At 47.5% G+C, this 22,403-nt stretch overlaps 1 protein-coding gene across 1 annotated transcript in view; it reads left to right on the top strand.

The window, feature by feature from the left end:
- DAP (death associated protein) overlaps positions 1–22,181 on the top strand; it is a 71,864-nt gene extending 49,683 nt beyond the window's left edge. The window contains exons 3-4 of the mRNA XM_003134178.5: positions 18,376–18,418; positions 20,294–22,181. Coding sequence (XP_003134226.1) covers positions 18,376–18,418; positions 20,294–20,407 — 157 coding nt within the window. The 3' untranslated portion in view covers positions 20,408–22,181. The remainder of the gene's footprint in view (positions 1–18,375; positions 18,419–20,293) is intronic.

Genomic DNA, 22,403 nt, shown 5'->3' with positions numbered 1-22,403 from the left:
AGGCCACACGACCTCTTTGGTCACTAAGGAGCTTCCTCACCTATGTGAAAAGAGCCCAGAGTTCCCTGAGTGCCACCTGGCAGTCAGATGGCTGAATGTGGGCGAGCGGGCTCTGAGATCAGCGGAATCCTGCAAATAAAGACGGGGTTATTAGTCCAAGTTCTCTGAACCCAGAAAAGGCTGAGGCAGACAGCCGGCTGGGGAGGAATTCCCTGGTTACATCTGTTTTATTCTGCCTTGCCAAGGGCTTTGCTTAAATGCACGAATCAAACTTTCTCTCTATAGATAAATGTACAGAGCTGACCGCAGCTTCTCTGTGTAATCCCAGACTAATGCCTGTGATTCTTTTTACCCCCTGACAGCTATACTGTCTTGTTTATTCCAAATCCATTTCTCTTTCTTGGTGGTGGAGGGAGCAGTGGCCAGAGTCTTGTAGGAGGCAGTAAGCGGAAGTGCCCCACTGTCCCCAGAGCAAGCAAAATGCACAGTCTGGAGGGCGCAGAAAACTGCATAGGTTTTCATATTTTCACATTAAAACTCACGGTGGCAAAAATTGAACTGATGTACGGCTATTTACAGACCTCTTTATCCTACTTAGTGTCATCTCCATACATTTTGCTGTAGAAAATATTAATGGGCTTGACTACGGGGTGCTGCCCCAGGCCCCTTTGGGGATATTCACTATACATGATTTATGTAATGTGGTCCCTTTGTAATATTTGCAAAAAATCTGGATTCTGAAAACTCTCTGGCCCCCAAGGGTTTGGGGTATGAGATCAGGGGCCATAATGGGAACTCTGACTTAAAAAGGCACACTTGGAGACAGATGTCATACAGGTGGGCTCAGGGATTGGAAGGGTGGGCTGTCTTGTTACTGGGTTCAGGTGAGAGGTTGGGCCTCACCCTCTTGAATGCACCTGGCAGGAAGCCCCATCTGTGCTTTTTTTTTTTTTTTTGGTTGTGCCTGTAACACTCAGAAGTTCCTGGGCCAGAGACTGAATCTGTGCCACAGCAGTGACCAGAGCCACTGCAGTGACAATGCTGGATCCTTAACCCACTGAGCCACCAGGGAACTCCTCATCTGTGCTTTGGAATTCCCTCTTAAAGCTACAGATGGTCTGTACCCAGCCCTGAGTTGGGTGGCAGGAAGGTACCTCACACTTCAAGGCCCTGTTCTCTGTTCCACCAGGGCGCCTGGGAGGCCAGCCAAGAAGAAGGCTCCCAGGTACCCCCACACCCAGGCTGCTGGGTAAAGAAGCAGTTGGCACACACCCCAGGTGCTAGCTGCAGCCAAAAGCCAGCGGTATTTTATGAGCCTCGGAAATCTTGTACCAGCCCATTTTGCATTAGCAAATTAACTCTGTATGTATAGCAACTTCTTAATAGTTTAATGACTTACACATCCCTTCTGGATCTTTTGGTGTGTTCTTTCTTATTATTAGAGAAAAGGGTCCTTTTAGAGCTAACTTCACTGGGCTTCTCCCTTGGCAGTGCTTCCAGAATTCTAAAATAGAATCCCACACCACTGTTCCTGACACAAGTATTAGAGAATCCAGCTGAAGAGACAAAACATACCAAACTGTCCGTGTTGAGGGTTAGAATAGCAGCTGCCCATTTTTATCTTCTCCAAGCTTTGGAGAAAATGCCTGGACATTGTGGCCCCTCTTGTGTTCAGTGAAGTCACCCTTTATAAAAAGACTCCTTTACAAGGTTTACTGCCTTTGTACCTGGGCCTCGGTCTGGTCACTCATTTTTTTTTTTTTTTTTTTTTTTTGAACCATTCCAGATTTCTAGGGAAAGGAGGCAAGAGTCCTTCAAAGAAATCTAGCCCTGATTGGCATCTGCCAGGAATTGCCATATAGAAGGTTGCTGGGTTTTTTTCCCCTGTTTAATTTATTTCAGCCCTCAAAAGTGATCTCAATAAGGCTCTCGCTGCTTCCCTCTCTTCCTTCCACTTCCAGCTAACTGTTCTTATCATCTAAGACTCAGCTATTGGTTGCATCACACTCTCAGGTTGACTTGAGATGATTTGAAGACGTACCTCTTAGCCCAACCTCTCCCTTAATGAGGACAGAGACTGTTTACTAGGCTTCAAGATCATTGTAACAGCTGGAGGAAGAGCCCCTTTGCTAGGGAACTCCAAGTTATCCCGCCATTGTCAGCAGATCTGGCCCAGGCAGATGGGTAGATAGCAAAAGCAAATCCACATCTGGAATGGCTCCTTTGCAAGCCTCTGAGACTCTGGTGCAAGAGGAATTTCACACCTTCCTGAGAGGTGAGTCACCCTGGTTAATTCACTCCTTGCCCTGCTACTAAGGACCACCCCCGCCAGGCTCATTTGGTGCTGACAGCATACGATAAGCCTCTGGGTACACCACCAGGCACTATGTCAGGTGCTGGGGACACCACAAGTTTAACCATTGACCTTGACCTTGAAGGGGAGTTAAGCATGCACGAGCCTCCACTGCCTCATGTTTGTGGGAAGTTCTTGTGGGAAGACAGCTGGGCAGGGATCAGTTTAGGGAAAGCAATGGAAAGATCATATGTGAGCCGCCTTTGAAGCTGGCTCAAGTTTTAAAGGTCATATGGGCAGGAGGATTACCAGCATTTCTTTTTTTTTAATTTTTTATTATACACACACACACACACACACACATTCTTTTCTCGTATTCTATCATGTTCTATCAGAAGTCATTGGATATAGTTCCCTGTGCTATACAGCAGGACCTCCTTGCTTATCCATTCTAAATGTAACAGTTTGTATACACTAGCCCCCAAATCCCTATCCATCCCACTTCCTTCCTCCTCTCCCTTGGCAACCACAAGTCTGTTCTCTTATGTCCATGAGTCTCTTTCTGTTCTGTAGATAGGTTCATTTGTGCCATATTTTAGATTCCTTGTACAAGAGACATCATATGGTATTTGTCTTTCTCTTTCAATATCAGCATTTCCTTTTTTTTTTTTTTTTTGCTTTTTAGGGCTGACCCTGCAGCATGTGGAGGTTCCCAAGCTAGGGGTCGAATCAGAGCTGTAGCTGCTGGCCTATACCACAGCCACAGCGGTGTCAGACCTGAGCTGTGTCTGTGACCTACACCAGAGCTCACGGCAATGCTGGATCCTTAACCCACTGACTGAGCCTAGGGATTGAACGTGAGTCCTCATGGATGCCAGTGAAATTCGTTTCTGCTGAGCCATGGCAGGACCGCCAATATCAGCATTGCTAATAACATGCACAGTGTAGCTCCTACAAGCCCCAGTGATGATGAGGGTCTTTCTAGAATCCTGCTTCATTTTGGAATGGCTGTGCAACGTGTTTAGACTGATTTTCTGGAGTGAAAGGAGGTTGCTGTTAATAATTACACCACTGTAGTCAGGGACCTGAGACGGTCCCCCAGGACAACTGGGGCCCATTCCATCGTCCCACTGTGGGTCAGGGAGGAGGCAGGTGGGAATTCACTGCTATTTTTTTTCCATCCAGAAAAGGATAGGGAGGCGAATACAGTGCCATCTGCCCTGGTGATCATCTTTGAAGACTGCAACGCAGACAATGTTTTGCTTATGTTGCTGATCATTGTTTTGGGACTCTCTCAGCTCTGTTGCTGAACAAAAAGATATTACTTTATTTTTATAGTCAAACCAGCACCTTTCTGAGGCTAATGCCCAGGAATATCAACAAATGGCATCTTGAGCTTACGAAGATCTCCTCTTGGGAGTTCCCAGGTGGCTAGTGGTCAAAGGACCCAGCATTGTCACTGCTGTGGCACGAGTTCGATGACTGGCTCAGGAACGTCCACATGCCATTTAAAAAAAAAAAAAAAAAAAACTCTTTGACTGTGATTCTCCGTAGGGATGGAAATTACTTCTTTTAAAACAGTGTTTCTGGATTTCCCCTTGTGGCTCAGCAGTAACTAACATGACTAGTATCCCTGAGAATGCCGGTTTGATCTCTGGCCCTCCCCAGTGGTTTAAGGATCAGGCATTGCCATGAGCTGCAGTGTAGCTCACAGATGTGGCTCAGATCTAGTATTGCTATGGCTGTGGTGTAGGCAGGCAGCTATAGCTCCGATTCAACCCACAGCCTGGGAACTTCCATATGCCATATGTATGACCCCACAAATAAAATAAATAAATTAATTAATTAATTAAAAAACCAGTGTTTCAGGTTAGTACTCCCATTCCATCTTTGCCTGCATCCGTGAAAGAAGCAACCCAGATGCCAGTGGTTTTTATCTAGGTGCTTGGTCATGTGTCTCACGTGAATACCACCTGCCCTTCTTGGTAGAAAACTCCAGGTTGCGGCTGGTTCAGTTCTTACCCCAAAACTCTGGCATGATCCACATTGTGGTCCCCAGTGTTGCCTCTGGTGACAGATTGGGGCCATCCTCCAGACACAAGGATGCGCTTCTCTGCTGTCACTTTTGCAAGTCTGGTGATCATCATCCAGCCCCCCTCCTCACTGTAACCTGGAGATAAACCTGCTTCAGTTGACAACACGCTGACCTCACAAACTCACCTTGAGTCACACCTTGGATGTGACGTGTCTGATGCCTGGTGCTGGCCTGATCGCCCCCAACTTCCTGTGAGCTCCAGGAGTCATGAGCTCCTCATCCCAGATGAGGAAGCTGAGGCCCCAGCCACCTGGCCATTGGGGAAAAGGAGTATTTTTCAGCCCTTCTCTCCCAGTCCCACATGTCTGCCTTGGCACTGCCATGCGCCTCTCTTGTTAATAACAAGTACGTTGATGCTTCATGGTGGGAAAAGCATTATCTGGCTGCGCCCCTGGAAAGCAAAGGGCCCTGAAGAAGGGGACACCCAAAGGGAGCATTCGGACGGGAGGGTGATAATGAGAGCTTTGGGGTGGGGCCAAGGCGACACCTGCTCCCGCTTTTCCTTCCCCACCTGGAAACCAGATTTGCCAAGTTCAGAGAAATTCCCTAGTTCCCCACCTGTGCTCAGGAGCAGCACTGGAAAGTTCTCTTCCCCATCGGAGGATGAGCCTGTGCAAGTTCTTCCTGTCGATAAGGACAAGCTTGACTTACACGTGGTGGCCACAGAGACTAGCCACACTGAACAAGGGGAAACCTATTTCTGGAAAGTCATGACATGTTTTCTAGCTTAGTGTCTGGCACATCTCACAGGTAGGCCCCATCGGCCTCCTGATGGCGTTCGAGGAGTCTCTAGGACCAGCTCTCTGAGGACTTTTGTCTCCACCTGGCCCCAAACCCACAGGCCTGTCCAAGAGTGTTAGTGGACATGACAATGATGAGAAACAGGGGCAAGTCCCATCCAGCAAGAAGCAGGAGGTCTCCAGATGCAACATAGAAGCCTCCTGATGCTGAGGCACATTTTGTACTTTGTGTGTGTGTGTGCATTTCTGTTGAGTGAATAAGTGAAACTGGTGAATCAACAAATAAACCCACTAGTGGGGTTCTCATTGTGGCTCAGTGGTTTAAGAACCTGACTAGTACCCGTGAGGATGTGGGTTCAATCCCTGGCCTTGCTCAGTGGTTTAAGGATCCAGCGTTGCCCGTGAGCTATGGTGTAGATTGTAGATGTGGCTTAGATCTGGCGTTGCTGTGGCTGCGGCATAGGCCAGCAGCTGCAGCTCCGATTTAACCCTTAACCTGGGAACTTCCATATGCCGCAGGTGTGGCCCTAAAAATCAATCAATCAATCAATTAACAAACGCACTAATGAGACTAATGAATGAGAAATAAAACTTAGGGCCCCGAATAGTGATTAACCCAGGCAGTGGCCTGGTCTCAGAGAGGATCAGAGCTTCCTGGCTGTTCGCTGTCAGAAAGGTGGAGACTTGAATCAGCGCCCAGCCTGCATGCCCCACAACTGTAGTGACTTGACCCAGGCTGTCCTGCCATGCTGCATGCCTGAGAATATTCTGAAGCCCTTGCTCTAAATTTGTGGTGAGGGTGGGAGCTCTTGGGTTGAATGGAGGTCCCCCTAACTCACTAGCTGGTTTTGAAGAAGTAGGGAGAACTGGCGGTGGGTTTAATTTTCCATGTACTTGACTTTGATCCTCTTTTTTTGTTAATTCTGGAAAAGACATGGGGATGTGGTGTGATCCCAGGAGAGTCCACAGAGGCAGAGTTTTAATTGGGTGGCAGCTGAATTTGCAAATCTGGGGGCCACTGAGGCCGGCAGCTTACTGCTTATCATGAGCGCCTGGTGGCCTCGAGAGGGAGTGACAGCTGCTGTCAGCTCCCAGGTCCCTCTGTGCTGTGGGTTTGGAGGGTGGATTAAGAATGTAATTACTGGTGAGTGCAGCAACAGAGCAATCCAAAACCTCTTGGCCATCCTTCCATGTACTTGACTTTAACCTGTGCTGTGTTTGGTTCTCTCAGGCCATGTCTTTGACTTTTGCGAGAGGCAAGGCTCCCACAGCCACGAGACTGCTCCCCGCCCTGCCACCGCTGGCTGACAGTCTCCCAGAGCAGGTTGATCTGGGTCTTCTCTTTCCTCTCTGGGGTATCACAGGGCCATCCTAGTGAAAGCTGGTCCCAGGTAAGGCCAGCCCCCTGCATTTCCCAAGATGAGAGTGGACTCAGACCAGAGTGTTTTGGTGTCTGTATTTGATTTAACATCAGTGTGTACTTCTTTCTAATAGAAATTCTATGAACAGTTTTCTTGTCAGGTTTTTTTCTACTTCCATGGTCATTTTCTTTTTTAAAGCCAAAATAGCTGTCCGCTTAAAAACCATACTTTATGCTTGGAACCATAGCACCCTTCTCCCCCAAATCATACCATTATAAAATATGACCTTGACCCTGAAGACAACCAGCTAGGTCTGATTTCAAACCACAGATAATAAATACTGTTTTCGCTTTTTTTTTTTCTTTTTCTGGCATTTAGAAGTTCCAGGCCAGGGATTGAACCCGAGCCATAGCAGTCGCCCAAGCTGCTGCAGTGACAACACTGGATCCAGTTCCTCTGCACCACAAGGGAACTCCCAATAGTCTGGTTTTTAGCTCTTGCATAGTCAGCATTAACTCTTCCCTGGCACCTCCCTGTATTGAAATTCAAAAGAAGGACAATGAAACAAATGTGTTCGGACTCAAAGACGGGATAGTTTCACATGTAAATGCTACTTCCTGAAATGCAGGAACATTTAGCAGGTTTAATAAATATATGACAGTGGCATAGATTGGTTGTATACAGAATGTTATCAGGCTATGCTGAGAACATTCCCCTGGTGTAAGGAGCTGACCATATAACACAGGCACTGTGAACTGGCCCTTCCTCGGCATACCTGGGAGCTGTTCTGAATATCTCCCAGTACCGCCTGATTTAGCATCTTTAGAGGCAGCCCATCCACAGCCAGTGTTTTTCAACAGTGTAGAAAACCAACAGGCTAACCAACAGGCAGACCCCTCTCTCCCAACACTTCTGGTGTTGCCACGTGGTAAAACACAGTTTTGTTTTTTTTTTTAACTTTAGAACTTAGCCCTTGCTTTAAACAATAACCTACTTTCTTCCTAAAAGGAATCTTCCCTGAGACTTTAGGCAACATAAAAGAGGCAGTCCTTTCTCTTGCCCTATATTGTTGAATAAATACAGGGTGCTGATGAATGGGGTGGCCAGGGGTTGAAGTTCTTTGGCACTGGCCTGGAATGGCCTCTATGTATGAGATCCATAAGATGCAAGCTAATAATTAGAACCATGACCATATTAATCTTCTCTGCATCCAGCAAAGGAGAGGAGATAAGGTCAGAGCAGAGGAAAGATGCAAAAGGGAGAGTGAAGATCACACGAAGAGACCATCCAGTGCGTAAAGGGCACTGGTACGAAGTTCAGAGTAGCTTTCTAGAAACACATGCCTAGAGAGAGGCTGGGGATTCCCAGGCCCTGTTAAGGGAGTGTCTGTGGGATACATCATTTACCCGTAGACCAGCCTTGCCCTCAGGGTGGCAGCCTTCTCAAAATAAATGGGGGGTGAGGTGTTAGCATCTGGATCAACCATCAGCCAAATCTCTGTGGGTGGAATGTCACCTGGAGAGCAGTCCTTTTAGAATCCCAAAGAAGAGCACTCTCCCACAAGGAGACGTCTCTAGGACAGGCTCAGAGGAACAGGCTAGGGTGGCCCTTATCCCTGGGGTCGCAAGCCTGAGTCCAGAAACAAGAGACACCACGGCCAGTGCTGAACCAAGCCCCTCTTGCTGAAACAGAGACAGAAACATGAGCTCAGACATTGTCTCCCAAAGAGTACCTAGGTTCACACCCTTTAAAAAGATCCTGTGAACTCCACCTGCTAGATCCTACGAGGAATTGGGTTCCTGATTATTTCCTCTAGATTTGGAATTTTGTCTAAAGCCCTGGAGTCGTGTTCAGTTTCCCTTTAGTCAGGTTCACCAGACAACAACCCATCCTTGAGGGATAAGGGACCCCTTGTCCTCAGGTGCCGGTGGCCCCTGCCCATCTCAGACCCCCAGCTTCCAGTCACCCTGGGCCTGGCCGAGCCGCCCAAAGCCATGCCAGCCCCAGAGCCACCAGCTAAGAGGACCAGCAGTGCCATCTTGTGGGAGTTCTCGGAGCTCCCAAAATCAGGCTAAAGGAGGGTGACAACCTTGGCTGTCACATGCAGAATGGCATGTGAAGGAATGTCCAGGTACAGACAAGTGAGATGCTTCCCTCTGGTCACCAGCCATGTGAGTTATTATTTTGATGAAAGCTAATAACCCAAATAAATGAATGCCAAACCGGAAAGATGTCATAAGAACTGCAGCTGCTAGGAAAGACTTGTTTTCCTTCTATTTACTAGAAAATGTATTTTATTTTATTTTATTTTTATTTATTTCTTTTTCAGGGCTGCTCCTGCGGCATATGGACGTTCCCAGACTAGGGGTCGAATCCCAGTTTCAGCTGCCGGCCTGCATCACAGCCACAGCAACTCAGATCCAAGCAGCTTCTGCTGTCCACGCTGCAGCTTGAGGCAACGCTGGGTCCTTAACCCAATGATCGAGGCCAGGGATTGAACCTGCATCTTCGTGGATACTAGTCAGGTTCTTAACCTGTTGCGGCACAACAGGAACTCATAGGAAATGTATTTTGAATGATCCGAGCGGGGTCTGTTTTTCCCTAAATTCTCTGAAAACATAAAGCCACGGTTAGAGCCGAGTTGGAATACAGCTGCAGAAGCTGCTTCTAGATCTGTTTGTTCATGAGGAGGTTGGGCAAGAAAATGGGAGAATCCCTCATGGCAGCGGGGCCCAGACCACCCCACCTCCATCACTGAGGGAAGAGGGGCCTTCGACTCAGTGGCCATGTGTTGACAGCAGCTGATTAAACTCTGCCCCCTCTTTCCCCTCGCGGGGCTGTGGGCCTCGCGGCCTTCCCATCATACAGGCATGTGCGCAGGCTCACACGGGGCGGGGGGGGGGGGTGTCTCAACCTAAACTCCGCCTTCTGGGGCGGGGTCGGCCTGACCCCACCCCATGAGGTGTGAGCTGCTTGTCAGGAAATGCAGTGGAGACTCCGATGCCAGTGCTTCGGAGACCACCGCTCCCTGCGCGGGCAGCCTTGACTTTAGGGAGCTCTTAAGGGGGAAATCGCTTCCTGAGTGTGCCTGGGCTTTCCCATCCAGGAGGGAGAGAGCATCACGTGGTCATCGCTCCCAGGTCCTGCTATAACCTGGATGGCGCGGTGCGCCCACCGACCACTGCCAGCATCTCCGCCAGACATCCTGTGATGTGACCCAGAGCTAGGGGTGGAGGAGGAGCTGGTGTCTTGGACTTCCTACAGGTCCGCAGCCTCACGTGAACGCAAGAGGCCTCATCACTTTCAGGCTACTCATGCCATTCAAATCGTGTCAAAATTGGAGGGCCCAGAGGTTTTCCTCAAGTCCATGGTTTGGTGACATCTGTTTTGTGTATCCCAACCTCTTTTTGCTTACTTGGAAGCTTTTCTGTCCCAGATAAACAGGGTTATTCTACGTGGTTGGGGCTCTGAAGGTTAAACAGCTGAGCCAGTTGTGAATTAGCAGTGGGAACATGAGTCGGGGGGTAACACAGGAGGGGCTGGGACTGTGTCATCCTCATGCCAACACCTACCACTTGCTGAGTGCTTGCCAAGTGCTCATCAGCAGATGTCCGTAGTCACCCATTTTACAGATGAGGAAACTGAGCTTCTGAATGTCAAATGCCATCCCACCAGCTAATATTAGACAGAGCCGGGATGGTGTGACATCAGAGCCCAAACTCAGCAGGTGTCCACCTGCCACTTTTCCTCTTTAGACCATGTCAACTGCATTGACTTGATGGATAGTTTGAAACCTTCACTGACGGGGCTTTGTTCCTGAAGCTTGGGAGCTGAGATGTGGACCATGGTAGGACCCATGACCCAGCAAAGATCACAGAGCTGAGAGCTTCAGACCTGTGTCCTCTGGGCTCTGCCTCGGGGACCACAAACAAGCTGCAGCCTCTTCCATTCCTTCATCCACAAGTGGGGGAACATGTGCTAAAGGGAATCAGATGTTAATAATGTATGTGGAAGCACTCTGCGTCCTAGTTAAATGCTATAGACAGAGATGATAATTTTCAAGAAAAAAAAAGAATCAAAAAAATTGGAAAGTTCATGCTTTCAGAAAGTAAATTCAGAAAGTAAATGCTAGGCAGATTTAAATACCTTGCAGTGTCTGGTTGAATAAAGGATCCTCTGATTGCATTTAGATGACTTCCTTTAAAAATCTGCATCTCTACATCATGTCTAGAAGCCAGAACCTAAAAATAGAGGCTGCTCCATGACCCAATTCTCAGCCCTAAAATGAGGGCATAGGGCTAATAGCCTGGGCTGCCCTTGTTCCACGTCTGGCTTGGAGCGCTTATCTACTGTGCAACCATTAGGCAAGTTACTGAACCTCTCTGGAGAACCATTCCCTCCTTTGCGAAATTGAGGGAATAGTTCCTACCTCATAGGGTTGAAAAGGTGAGGTATCGCAATTCTGTATAAAGCACTAAGTCAGTACCTGGCCCATGATAAGTAATCAATAAATAGTAACTATTATCTAAGATCATCTCCAACCTTTAGAGAAAAGAGAGCTGTGTGTCCCCATGTTCTGTATAAACAATGCCCACTGATTTTTTTTTTTTTTTACTACCTTGTATTTTATGTATGTATGTATGTATTGTCTTTTTGCCTTTTCTAGGGCCGTTCCCGTGGCTTATGGAGATTCCCAGGCGAGGGGTCTAATCGGAGCTATAGCCCCCGGCCTACGCCAGAGCCACAACAACTCAGGATCTGAGCCACGTCTGCAACATACACCACAGCTCATGGCCACGCCGGATCCTTAACCCACTGAGCAAGGCCAGGGATGGAACCCGCAACCTCATGGTTCCTAATCGGATTCATTAACCACTGAGCCACGATGGGAACTCCGACAACACTTGCTGATGTTTTCAGAGCTCGTTTACACAAAGAGGAGAGAGTATTTGCAGAGGATAATTTGGTGGACTGCCTTGAACCCAGATCAAAACTGCTAACATGAAAATGGAACTCTCGGCACTGCCTTTGCTGCTTTTTTACTACTTGCAATGGGATCAGTGATCTGACTGGATTTCCTGCCTGCCTTTGTGTGTGTGTGTGTGTGTGTATGTGTGTGTGTGTCCACACCCCAACTTAGTGACCCCAGTCCTTGTCAGGAGGCTTGGGTAGGCATAAGCTGACAGTCCAGGGTGTGAAGTCTTAGGACAGACACAAAAACAGAAAGTAATCTCAGTGATTTTTCTAATGATTATATGTTGGATTGGTAGTATTGGGGGTAGATTGAATTAAGTAAAATATATTTGCTGTTTTAGAGGTCAGTGGAGTTTTTTTTTTTTTCTTTTTAGGCCCGCATCTGTGGCATATGGAGGTTCCCAGGCTAGGGGTCAAATCGGAGCTGCAGCTGCCAGCCTATGCCACAGCCGCAGCAACACCAGATCCGAGCTGCATCTGTGACCTATACCACAGCTTATAGCAAAGCCGGATCCTTAGCCCACTGAGTGGTGCCAGGGATCGAACCTGCATCCTCATAGATACCAGTCGGGTTAGTCCGCTGAGCTATGATGGATCTCCAAGGAAATTTTGTTTAGGACAGATCATCTCGGTGTGGTCCTTGACAGACAATCACTGGAAACCTACACTCATGGGACATTTGGCAGGTGCCCAGGCCAGGCGTGTCGAAACTGCAGTTTCTGCCAATCTATAGGAAGGTTATCAGGGCTCCAAACCCTACGAATTCCATTATGCTTGCAGTTCCTTTCAATTGAAATAAGTACGTTTTCAAAACCTGGAAAACCCGAGGATGTGGGGAGGGCAGGAATGATATTTTTCACCATCTCTCTTTCCTGAAAGAAAGTAATGTTGCTTCTTCAAAACAATATCTGTCAGAATGACTTTCATCAGATTAAATAAATCCTCAACGCCACTATCACAGTTTATAGAACCTTGGAAATGTAGGTTATGCTTTGCATGGAACCCTAATGGAATTTAAAATACGTGTGTTCTTGCAAACATAGCCTCCAGAGCAGACTCTTTACTGGTGTTTGTGAGTATAAGCTACCATATCTCAAAGAGTTTAGAAAGTGTTTTTAGGAGTTCCCGTTGTGGCTTGGCAGGTTAAGAACCTGACTAGTATCCATGAGGATGTGGGTTCGATCCCCGGTGTTACTATGGCTATGGCATAAGCCACAGCTGCAGCTCCAATTTGACCCTAGCCTGGGAACTTCCCTATGCTGCAGGTGCAGCTATAAAATGAAGGAAGGAAGGAAGGAAGGAAGGAAGGAAGGAAGGAAGGAAGGAAGGAGGGGGGGGAGGGAGGGAGGGAGGAAAAAGAAAGAGCTTTTATTCTATAAGTGCAATAAATCGTTCACCAATTTTATGTGCTATTAATTGTAGATGGAAAACGCGTTGAGCTCAGGACCCTTTGGCCAAGCTTGATGAAAACCAGCACTGCACACTCTGCCAAAAGTATCTATATGAAAACAGATACTGCTCTTAGGTAGTACACAAGAGGCCAGCCTTCCGACGTCCTTATAGTCAATTATGGCCTTTTCCATTATGGAGAAGAGAAGACTTTGGGGAGAGGAAATTGATGTCATAAAAACTTTGACTGAATAATCAATATAGATTGATATTTATTAGTCCCTGGTGCAAGGAAGCTTGTTCTTAAAATAAGTTGCTCAATTTAGTCACCATGGGATACCGTGAGGATGGCTACTATCAAAAATTAAAAAAAAGAAAATAATAAGTGGTGAGAATGTGGAAAAATTGAAGCCTTATGTGTTGCTGGTGGGAATCTAAAATAGTAGAACTATTGTGGAAAGCCATTTTTTGGTTCCTCTAAAAGGTAGTTATTTTTTTGTTGTTATTGTTAAAAGGTAGAGTTATTATGTGACCCAGCAATTCCACTGCTAGAGATGCAGCCAAGGAAAAGAAGCTGCCTATCCATGTGTCCACACAGAGCTTACACATGTCGTTCACAGCACATTGTTCATAACTGCCCCAGAGTGCAAACAACCCTGGTGTCCATTAGGATATTCAGGCTTTTAAAAACAGGGAAATTTTGATCCATGTGACAATGGATAAGCCTTGAAGGCATTATGCTAAGTGAAAGAAACCTGACACGAAAGGGCAAATACTGTAGGATTCCACTTATATGAGGTACCTGGACTTAGGACAGCAGGTAGCAGGGGCTGAGGGCAAGGTACAGGGGAGTTATTATTTAATAGGTACAAGTTTCTGTTGAAGATGATGAGAAGTCCTTGCAATGGATAGTGGTGAGGCTTATATAATGTTGTAAATATACTTAATGGCATTGAATTATACAATTAAAAGTGGCTAAAAAAATAAGTCTGCTGTACAGCAAAAATTGGCACAACATTGTAAATCAACTATAATTTTAAAAATACCAAGAAAATGAAAAGGTAAATTTAATTTTACCTTTATTAAAGTTAGTTGCTGAGCTAGCTGGGGTTTTAAAGCAAACTTAAAAGGCAGGGAAGAATCTGGGGTGTGTCTTTATTCGTTTACTGGAGCTGACCAGAGGCCAACACAGGCCAGTCTCCTCTGCAGGCTGGATAAGACTTTGCACATACAGCACAGTCCTTAAATGTTGTGGGGTTTGTTTTAAAAGGATAAAGGGCAGTTCCCATCGTGGCTCAGCAGAAACAAACGTGACTAGTATCCATGAGGATGCGGGTTCAATCCTTCAGTGGGTTAAGGATACAGCGTTGCCGTGAGCTGTAGTGTAGATGCAAATGTGGCTCGGATCCAGTGTTGCTGTGGCTGTGGTGTAGGCTGGTAACTACAGCCCCAATTTGACCCCTAGCCTGGGAATGTCCATATGCCGCAGGTGCAGCCCTAAAAAAAAAGGAAAAAAAAGAACAAAGGTGCAATCATAAAGCAAGAACTTCTCAGACATGTTGGATCTCCTGGGCTTTTTCCCTGTTTGTTTCTTACCCACACTGGGAAAAGTGACTCAGGATAAAGTCCTTGAGCTCCTTCCACTGCCCCTGCCATGCCCCAGGTTAACTGGGCAGAATGAACATTGATAAGATAATGGTGTCTGTTTAAGCCACATACCAAGAGCAAAGGTTGGAAAAGAAGATAGTTGAACTATAATTCTTAATTATTTAATATCTTATTTTGCTTAATATTTATAACATTTTAATACTTTATGATTTGTGGTATTTACAACTTCCATATTCCTTTGCAAAGGTACCTCCTGGGGTATATGACCCCCCAGCCCCCCACTGAGAGGCCACTGCTTTAGGAACTTTGTCACCTGCTCCCTTTTCTCATCCTCAACCAAGAAGTGTTTAGTAAATTCCAGGTGTAATATTTCAAAAATTCCTCTACCTCAAACCTCAATAGCCGCTTTATACATACATAGAATATACATACTGTAGAGCATCTGATTTACAAAGCCAGCAGCCAGCTTGCTCTATCATCATCACAACTGTGATTGGAAGCACATTTCTTTATTCCGACTCAACATGGTTTTTGTAGATAGACTCTCCCGGTAGGAGCAGACTCCAACAAGCCGCTAAAACTCCACAGCCTAAGTGATGGCAGGTCCAAGGGTGCAGGTCCAAGAGCGGGAGCAGGGGACCCAGTGATGTGGCTGTTAGGGTCTGGAGACGCCATCCTCCATGCATACAGGGAGCAGGAGCCACTAGCAAGCTCCTGACAACAAGATTCCCAGGAGCCAAGGGGTTGGGGCGCTGTGCAGGGAGACTGGATGCCAGGGGCCACTGCAGACTCTACCTGTGACACAACCAGTAACCTTGATCAGGAGCCCGATGCCACACCTTCCAAGAGCTAATGTGCTGGTTTTGGCTCTGATTTTGTTACAGTCCAGTTCAGTGAAGAAATATGTGTCTTTGTGTATTTTATACACATAATAATATAGAATTACAGGAGATTTTAACTTTTTTTTGTTTGTCTGCTTTTCAACAGTGAGCATATACATATGTAGAGAATATATATATGTATGTAATATATATTTTACATATATGTATATGTAAAATCTCCAAGCCTCCTGGCCACCTTTTGGGGGAGTTAATCTCCTCTGCTGTGTATTTATTCTAATTAGGTTCACTTTGGGGGTGACTTGCCCATCACGTTCTTGCTGAGAGGAAGGAGCTGCTGGCTCACTTTCTTCCTTTCAGATCCTTGATCTAGGTTACAAAACCAGTACAAAGCAGAGATGAAGCAACTGCACGGAAGAGAGCCACGCCTTCTTGGAAGGTGACACTGCCTTATTAGCTGTCAAAATGGAACCATCCTCTACTTCCAGCTCTTCCTAGATTTTGAAAGGAACATTCAGAACGGAAGCAAAGTTCGTACTAGTATTTTCCTATTCCTTTCCAAAACATTTATAAAACGTTAGAATTGGAAGCATGGGTCTCAAATTTTGGGTGCAAAACGCTTGGCCATGAATACCCTGCAGGCAGAGCCCGTGGGGACCGTGGAACAGTTGAGGCAGGACACGCTTGGATTCCAGGTGAATCCAAACTTACTATATCAAGGACGTAGACTTGAGCCAAACTTATTCATCTTTGGCTGGCTATTGATCCAGCAGCCAAGTCATATTTGTAATAAAAGGGGAAAAAAAAAAAACAGTTAACCACACAACAAAAGCCAAATAAAAACAAAACCAACATCATCTAGGGAGCATTTCTATGCTGCTTAATAAGCCTTGAAATTGTTTAGTCTCATGGAGTAACAGAAATTACTGGGGGGAATTTCAGGTGTTTTTTGCTAAATTCTTTGGGATGTCAATGTGAACTTTCTGAATATTGGGACTTTTTCAGGCAGCAGGATGAGGCTAGGACAAGTGATTCCCTTTAAAGGACCCCCCTGCAGCAGAGCAGAGTGGCTGAGCTGGTGGAAGGCGGGCTGCGCAGCTCAGGGATGGATTCCCTTCTCCCTGTCCTGAGACCAGCCTTGAGGGAGACTGGCCACCTCTGGGAACTGCCCACATGGTGATCTCCCCGCTGCTGGCCTTGCCTTCACCTATGGCTCCTGCATCCCCGTATCTCTGATTGAGGTCTTTCAGAGGCATGCACATCTGTGTACTACCTGGAACTGTGTTTGGATGGCTTTAAACTCTGACATGAGCAGGTATTTTTTCAAAGGCTTAGAAGAGTGTGTGATGCCATAGAAGTATCCTCGCCAGATGCCAAGTGCAGAAAGCAGACTACAAAACAAGATGACTCTTTTGCTAAGAAAAAAGAGAAAAAGAAATTTAATAAGAAAACAAGTGAATCCTGAAGTTCCCGTCATGGCACAGTGGTTAACGAATCCGACTAGGAACCATGAGGTTGCGGGTTCGGTCCCTGCCCTTGCTCAGTGGGTTAAGGATCTGGCGTTGCCATGAGCTGTGGTATAGGTTGCAGACACGGCTCAGATCCCGAGTTGCTGTGGCTCTGGCGTAGGCCAGTGGCTACGGCTCTGATTAGACCCCCTAGCCTGGGAACTTCCATATGCCGCGGGAGCGGCCCTAGAAAAAGAAAGAAAGAAAACAAGTGACTCCAGACATAAAAAACAGACTTGTGGTTGCCAAGGGGTGGGGGGAGTGGGAGGGACTGGGAGTTTGGGGTTAGTAGATGCAAACTATTACATTTAGAATGGATAAGCAATGAGGTCCTACCATACAGCACAGGGAACTATATCCAATCTCTTGGAATAGACCATGATGGAAGATAGGAGGAGAAAACATATATATATATATATATGTATGACCAGGTCATTTTGCTGTACAGCAGAAATTGGTACAACATTGTAAATCAACTATACTTTAATTTAAAAAAAATTTTTTTGTGTGTGTCTTTTTATCCACCTGCAGCATATGGAGATTCCCAGGCTAGGGATCTAATTGGAGCTGTAGCCTCCAGCCTATGCCAGAGCCACAGCAACGCCAGATCTGAGCTGCATCTGCAACCTACACCACAGCTCACAGCAACGCCAGATCTTAACCCACTGAGCAAGGCCAGGATCAAACCCACAACCTCATGGTTCCTGGTCGGATTTGTTTCCGCTGCGCCACAACAGGAACTCCTAATTTTTAAAAAACGTTTAAAATTCTAAGTGGGAAAAACATAGAAAAAAGAAAACAATTGAGTCTATCTATCCATAGAGAGGAAGGCTGGATGGCTATCCAAGGTGGTTTTCTCTAGGTGGGAGAACTACAAATGATTTTAACATGCTTGGCTTGTCAGCTTGTCAACAAAGAGCATGCATTGCTTTGGTCCTATGTTCCGTCCCTCGGGGCTGGTGACAGTGTGGGCCAGCTCAGCATGATGAAAGAGGATGAGAAATGGCAATAGCTTCACAAGGATCTCACGTTTTTAATACTGGGAGTCCCACAGGAGCCAAGAGCTTTGCATCAGCTCTGGGATCTCACCTGTTAGAAGCTTCAGAAGCCATGGACTCTGCGAGGACTCAGAAAGACAACCCCTGCACCCACAGAATGGGAAGCTCCTTGCCTGGAATCTGCTGTTCATCCAGCCTGCCCCACTCCTTCCCTCCTCAGGCAGCGCCCATATCCGTTATCTCTTGAGACCGAAACTACTGGGCTTGTCCAAGTGTAAGGATGAACCAAAAATCAAAAAGAAGGTGCTTTTTGGCAACCATCTGCTACAGTCATTGTCCTCTCTCTTTGCCTGAGCTCAACCTCAGGACGAGGCCAGTGTTCCTGAGCCCCGCAGCCAGCAGGTCCAAGGGAAGCAATGACAGAGGAAGAGATCTGCCTCTCGCTTCCCCTGCACTCCTGAGAGTCTGCCTGTCACGCGGCCCTGGAGCCAGTCCCCCGGTTCACATCGCCTGTGTGTTCCTCTCTTGTGAGTCTAGATGTTCAATGTCTTTTCCCTCCTTGTCTTCCAGCCCACCCAAACCGACGGTGTTCATCTCTGGAGCCATCGCCCGGGTAAGAGCCCTTCTGTCACATTGGGACCTCAGCACATGATCCTCTGATTGCTCCTGCCCTTATCCAACCCCTCTCGTCCACCCAGAGACTCATCAGAGGGTCTCTTAGTCGCCCTGTGTTCGTGGAGCATGCTTCTGTGGTCAGGAATGGACAGGATGGTGGCAACACAGAGCCCATGCTACCGGCCTCTCCTCCGCCCTCAGACATCTCCCTTCTCTTTACCCAACAAGGGCCGGCAACTACCCACAGGCTCCTGGGTGATCTGTGAGCTGAGAACATTTTCACATTTGCAAATAGTTGAAAATTTTGAAATAAGAATTATGCGGCCTGACATGTGCAAGTTACATAAAATTCATTATTCAGTGTCCATGGAGTTCCTGCTGTGGCTCAGTGGGTTAAGAATCTGACTGCAGTGGCCCAGGTTGCAGTGGAAGTGCAGGTTTGATACCCAGCCCATCACAGTGGGTTAAAGGATCTGGGGTTGCCTCAGCTGCAGTGTAGGTCACAGCTGCAGCTCAGATTCAGTCCCTGGCCCAGGAACTTCCGTATGCTATGGGTGCAGCCATAACAACAACAACAACAACTCAGTGTCCATGGATAAAGTTTCAGGGGTGCCCAGCCTTGCCATTCACAGATGTCTCATCTGTGGTCTCTTCAGGCTTTACTGACAGAACTGAATCCTTGAGGCTGAGAATAATGAGCTTTTGCCTCAAATACTTACTTTCTCACCCATTATGGAAAATAGTTGCTGACCCCTGAACTAAACCATGGGTTTTAGTCACTCTCTACCCATTGAGACTTTTTTTTTTTTTTTTTGGTCTTTTTAGGGCTGCAGCTGCGGCATATAGAGGTTCCCAGGCTAGGGGTCCAATCAGAGCTACAACTGGCAGTCTACAGTACAGCCATAGCAATATGGGATCTGAGTCTTGTCTGTGACCTACACCACAGCTCACAGCAATGCCAGATCCTTAACCCACCGAGCAAGGCCAGGGATCAAACCCACATCCTCATGGATACTAGTTGGATTCATTAACTGCTGAGCCAGGATGGAAACTCCACCCCTCGACATTTTTTGTAACCCAGATCTCCCCCCAGCAAGCCCCCACCTGGGCGTTGGCACCCTGATCCCACGCATAGCTGCATGACTTATAGCCCATTTGAGCCCTTAGCGTATGATGTGTAAAGAAAATGCCATGGTCGGGGATAGCTCACCACTGCCATCCAGGGCCTCTAGGACAGACAGGTGGCGAGGAAATTAAATGCCCGCACAAGTCCATGGCTCAGCTGACAGTTCACCATGGCTCTGTCCTGTGCATGTTGGGCCGGGCCCCAGCCCCTTCACACACACACACACACACAAGAAGGCAGTTCCTCCCTGAGAAACAGCTGAGGACCTTCCCTGAGACTCAGCGGGTTGAATCTGGCTTATTTCACAGCTTTCAGCCCTGCTCTGCGTGCTTCCTTCCCAACCAGAACTCCAGGCCCATCTCACAGCTGTGGCAGCAGAATTTAAGACCCTGGATTTGGGTTCTGTCTTGCCCCCAATTCCAAAGGTGACAAGAAGTGTCCCAGCAGAAGAAAGCCACCCAACCCCCAACTTAGTCCTGAATGAGTCCTGACCCCATGACGTGAGGGCAGAGACCGTGAGCTTCTGGGAGGCACATGGGCGCCCCCTTAAGCACTCCAGAGAGCCTCAGGACCCCCACAGTCCCAGGAGACTGGCTGCTACCTGCCGACAGGTTCCCCACTCCATCAGGCACCCACAGTACCCACCCCGCTCCCCAGGGAGGCTGGAGGATGCTGGGTTTGGGTCTTGGTTCACGTACCACCCAGCTGTTCGTTATTGATGAGTCAGTGCTTTCTGTCTCCCAACAGGGTGATAAAGACTTTCCCCCTGCGGCTGCCCAGGTGGCCCACCAGAAGCCCCATGCCTCCATAGACAAGCATCCATGCCCGAGAACCCAGCACATCCAGCAGCCTCGCAAGTGATCGGCGAGCACCCACCACCCACCCTAGCCTCGGTTCCCTGACACTTGGTATTTCCCAACAAAGAGGACTGGCATCTTCTTCAAAACACTTCCCCGTGGAGAAATCCAAGACAAAGCAAAACTCCCCTTCCGTTGCCTTAAATTTCCACATCTAACACTAGAATCAGACCCCAAACCTTGTTTGCAGGGAGTCCTGGCTGGTGTCACTTGAGGATCCTTGGGCCTCTTACAAGTGCCATTAGCAGAACTTACCGGACCTGAGTGAAATGAGCTTGTTCAGAGTTTAGCTTTGTTCCCATTCATCGGCTGCCCTGTCAGTGGACTTAAAAACAAGCGGGCACAGATTTTGGAGGGTTAGAGGAAGGTCAGGGGAAAGCTCAGTCATTTCATGCTTTTTGGTAAGAGGACCATAACGTCTTAACACCTAGTGGGCAGAGAAAGAGATGAAGGCATTGATTACAGGAAGGCTGAGCAGGAGAGACTTTTGAAACAGGCAACAGCATCGCTGTATTTCCCTCCCTTGTGTGACAAGGGATCACAGCACAGGAGACACCAAGCACTCACAGAAAGGCCACGGAAAAGCTCACAGCTTTGAAATGGCTCTTCTTTCCCAGGAGTCATCTTGCTGAAAATTTTGCCTAAACCAGATCTGTCAGTGCAGGTCCCAAGTCCAGCACAGCCCCACCATCCACAATGGGTTTGTAGGAAATCAAGGAAAACCTTCCTTCTTCAGGCATCACCTCCAGAGCTGTCTTCGGGTTCTGGCCGTGATCACTGACCAGGGGACACATAGCTAGTCTTGGAACCCTAGAGCAAAAGCCGTTAACGTCCGTGGAAAGACCAGATGAAAACCTGCCCTTTGCCTCCCTAGGGAAAAGCAGAACACCATGTGCCATTTGAGCTACAAAAGCCTGTTTGTCAACCAGTCAAAGTGTCCAGATTCCCTCTGCCCAAGGGCCCCGTTGCCTGGGCCCATGTTCACTTGCCATCTCAAACCGTCTAGCACTTTCTGTCCACATGTCCTGCCCAGAGCCACCCTAGACTGCCCACTGGCTCATAGCTACCATATGCCTTGCTTTTCTGAAAAGCCAAAGGGCTCATTTATTTACTCAGAGGTTCAAACCTCCCAGAGCAGATGCTTTGAGAGAGGGTGCAGCCTGGCAGTCCCGCTTGCCGGAGTGGTGTTTGCTGCAGTTGGGCACACACACCACAGTCCTTGCGATGCCTTCTCCAGGTCCACATCCATGACTGGTAAGAGTGCCAGAGGCCAGGAGACCCAGCTCTCATCCTTCCCTAAGGGAAAAGCCAGCACTTCTTCACATCCTAAAAGTAATGTTTGGTTTCCCATCTCATTGATGTGGGAGCCGGGGTCTTACCCTGCAAGCGCTGTATAGTCACGTCTCCTAGTCCTTAATTGCTAAGATGCTGCCATACTCTGGGGCTGGCTTGTGGAGATGCAGGCTAGATGGGCAGCCACCTCCTGGAGGCAGCATCTCTGAAGGATGCTGAGAGCAGACAGCACCAGGTCAGGTCTGTGGACCACTACACCCTCTGCTGCAGAAATGAAGACACGTCCTCGATGCTTTTTAGTGTTGCAGCCAGGATCAACTCGCTACTCCCCATGGTGCATCTTTCACGTCCTTTTTGCTACATCTGGCATGGAGCTGTGTGTTGTAGAATCACTGAACGCAAAAGGTTCTCCTGGATGAGTTTATCTGTAGTTAACTTTTAAGAATAATAATGGTGATAATAAAGCTCCTGCATTTCTTCTCCTGGTTTGTTTCTTCTCACGTTTCAGATTTTCCTTTTTCATTTTCCAAGGGTCACCAGATGGTTCCAGAAGGAATACAAACATTAAAAAAAAAAGGGGGGGGGTGTTTTCACCAATTGTTTCCCAGACACAAAGCTGAACTCTGGGACATCTGGCACCTGAAGTCTAATTGTCTGCTTTGAAATGTCATAAAATGGAAAAGCTTAATGCAGTTGATTAAAACGTA

This window comes from Sus scrofa, chromosome 16 (genome assembly GCF_000003025.6).
Source record: "Sus scrofa isolate TJ Tabasco breed Duroc chromosome 16, Sscrofa11.1, whole genome shotgun sequence".
NCBI classification, from domain to species: domain Eukaryota; kingdom Metazoa; phylum Chordata; class Mammalia; order Artiodactyla; family Suidae; genus Sus; species Sus scrofa.
This window is presented reverse-complemented; position numbering and strand designations above follow the sequence as displayed.